Source organism: Fopius arisanus, unplaced genomic scaffold (genome assembly GCF_000806365.1).
Source record: "Fopius arisanus strain USDA-PBARC FA_bdor unplaced genomic scaffold, ASM80636v1 scaffold00017, whole genome shotgun sequence".
NCBI classification, from domain to species: Eukaryota; Metazoa; Arthropoda; class Insecta; order Hymenoptera; family Braconidae; genus Fopius; species Fopius arisanus.
Genome location: NW_011887756.1, coordinates 1,299,360 through 1,301,290, shown reverse-complemented (window position 1 = coordinate 1,301,290; position 1,931 = coordinate 1,299,360). Strand labels below are relative to the sequence as shown.

General features: G+C 38.8%; 1 protein-coding gene across 3 annotated transcripts in view; it reads right to left on the bottom strand.

Moving 5' to 3' along the window:
* The window catches only part of LOC105263931 (uncharacterized), a 252,497-nt gene that overhangs the window by 239,339 nt on the left and 11,227 nt on the right, over positions 1 to 1,931 (bottom strand). For 2 of the 3 annotated variants that reach the window (XM_011300464.1, XM_011300463.1), the window contains exon 2: positions 20 to 698. In XM_011300464.1, the coding sequence (XP_011298766.1) occupies positions 20 to 223 (204 nt within the window). In that variant the 5' untranslated portion in view covers positions 224 to 698. Of the gene's footprint in view, positions 1 to 19; positions 699 to 1,931 lie in introns of those variants that run through there. The other variant, XR_891941.1, reaches the window with a different exon arrangement.

Below are 1,931 nucleotides of genomic sequence, written 5' to 3'. Positions count from 1 at the left end.
GAGTAAATAATGCACGCACCTGGCCAATATTATCGAAGCCAAGTGTCTCGGCGATAGAAGCAGCAGCCTCCGGTCCAGCGGGTATATAAACAGCAAATTCATTGCTGTAAACTGGTGCACGTCGTTGCCTGGTAGCAGCGGCTGGTCCAACATTGCTCGCCATACCACCAACAATGTCAAAGACCAACACAAGCACCAGCCCTAACAACACTTTGGGACTCATTGTGCCACTAAAATTCTCCCCCGTATTCCACTCGCAACAACACAAACGCCCCACTTTTATTCACTTAAGCCTGATTTTTTTCTTATATCCACGTTTTCTTCAATTCAAGACCCCTTGGGAAATAGTTGAACAAGGATTCTTCACTCTCTGTATTGGTGCTTTTGACTTCCCTCTTTGGCTCTGGCGATGCGAACAGAGTTGAATCGCCCGAGCGTGACTGGACTCAACACACGGACCAAGACAGAGTCGTCCAACCGGAAGTCAACTTACGTAACCGTTCGTTGTAATTTTATTTTTTATTTATTTTGTTGGACTTTTTTTTTTCTATTTTATTTTTCAACTTCACGCGGACTCTCACTCGGATATCGTCGGATATTCTGTCAAGTCATTCGGTTATTTATTTTTATTTATTTTCTCTTCTTCAGGTGATGCGATGTTACACTGCGGAATTTTCACGGCGGTCTATTGATTTTATCTGAAACAGAAATCAAAGGCGGATTTTAATATACCAGAAGCAAGTTTTTTCGTTGAATGTATGGATTTTATTGCATTTTATTCCAAATTTTCATTCCATTTTATTAAAGATAAAAAATTGTGTTTTCCACTACATCAGTGTAGATTTGTTTACATAAATAAAAAGAAATAATTTCAATAATAATATTTTCCTTTGGAAATAATTTTATTTCTCTTCTGATCAGAACTGACATTTCTGCGTTAATTAGAAAAACCACAATTAGTTTTCAAAATAATCGATGAGTTCTTTTTTAGAAAGTTGATGTCTAATTAATAACTACCAATTGAATCCGAACTAATCGAAAATGGTAAAATCATTAACGTGAAACTCAATATTTCCACTTTTCTTTCCTCAAGTTGCCATCGAAAAAACAATGTTGCAGAATGAAAAACTCAAAATGATTTGTCCCTCGTGGTCCGATGTACCAAGGATTTGCTCCAAAAAGACTGATTGTCTCTTAAAATGTATCTCAACAATTCCTACAATTTTTCAACGGACACATTCCAGACGTTTCTCGTTGGCAAGTTTTTGACAAAGGAGAATGGGATGAAAGAAAAATAAGGGAAAAAGAAAAATAAAAAGGTGGGTGACGAAAAAAAAAAGGTGTAAGAGCGGGTAAAAAGAGTCTCGGGGATATCCTATCGCGTGTCCGACAGCAATTCCAATCAAACTTTAAATCGAGCATTATTCATACCTCCCGCCGCGCGTTCTTTTCCGACTTCTTTTTCCTCTTTTCCATGCGGTCCTTACATTTCACTCCCGGGCAATATTCCCTCTCGGTGTGTGCTGACCTAATATAAAATTCCCGGAGTTAAGTCCGCGCGTCTTGGGTCGATTGTGGGAGTAGAGTGGGATGAAAATCAAAAGAAGAATATTCGGGAAAAAGATCGATCCTACAAAAATACAGTGTAGAAAAGCTGAGAGTTTGAATAAAAGTCAAGAGCCAAGTTTCGACCTCTGGCACATGGGGTGAGACTGAAGATGGGGTGCGAGAGGGAATGTGCATGAACCCAATGGAGAAACTTCAAATCGTCCGCGAGAAACCGATCGACCGAACATCACCACGAATTCACTGCTATTTCATCCCTTTATTTTTCTTCTTTCCACTTTTTCTCAAGTTCTTTCTCCCGATTTTTTCTTTGTACGGGCAGAAATATTCAGTAAAAATTACGCAAGTCACAAGATTTCCAATTT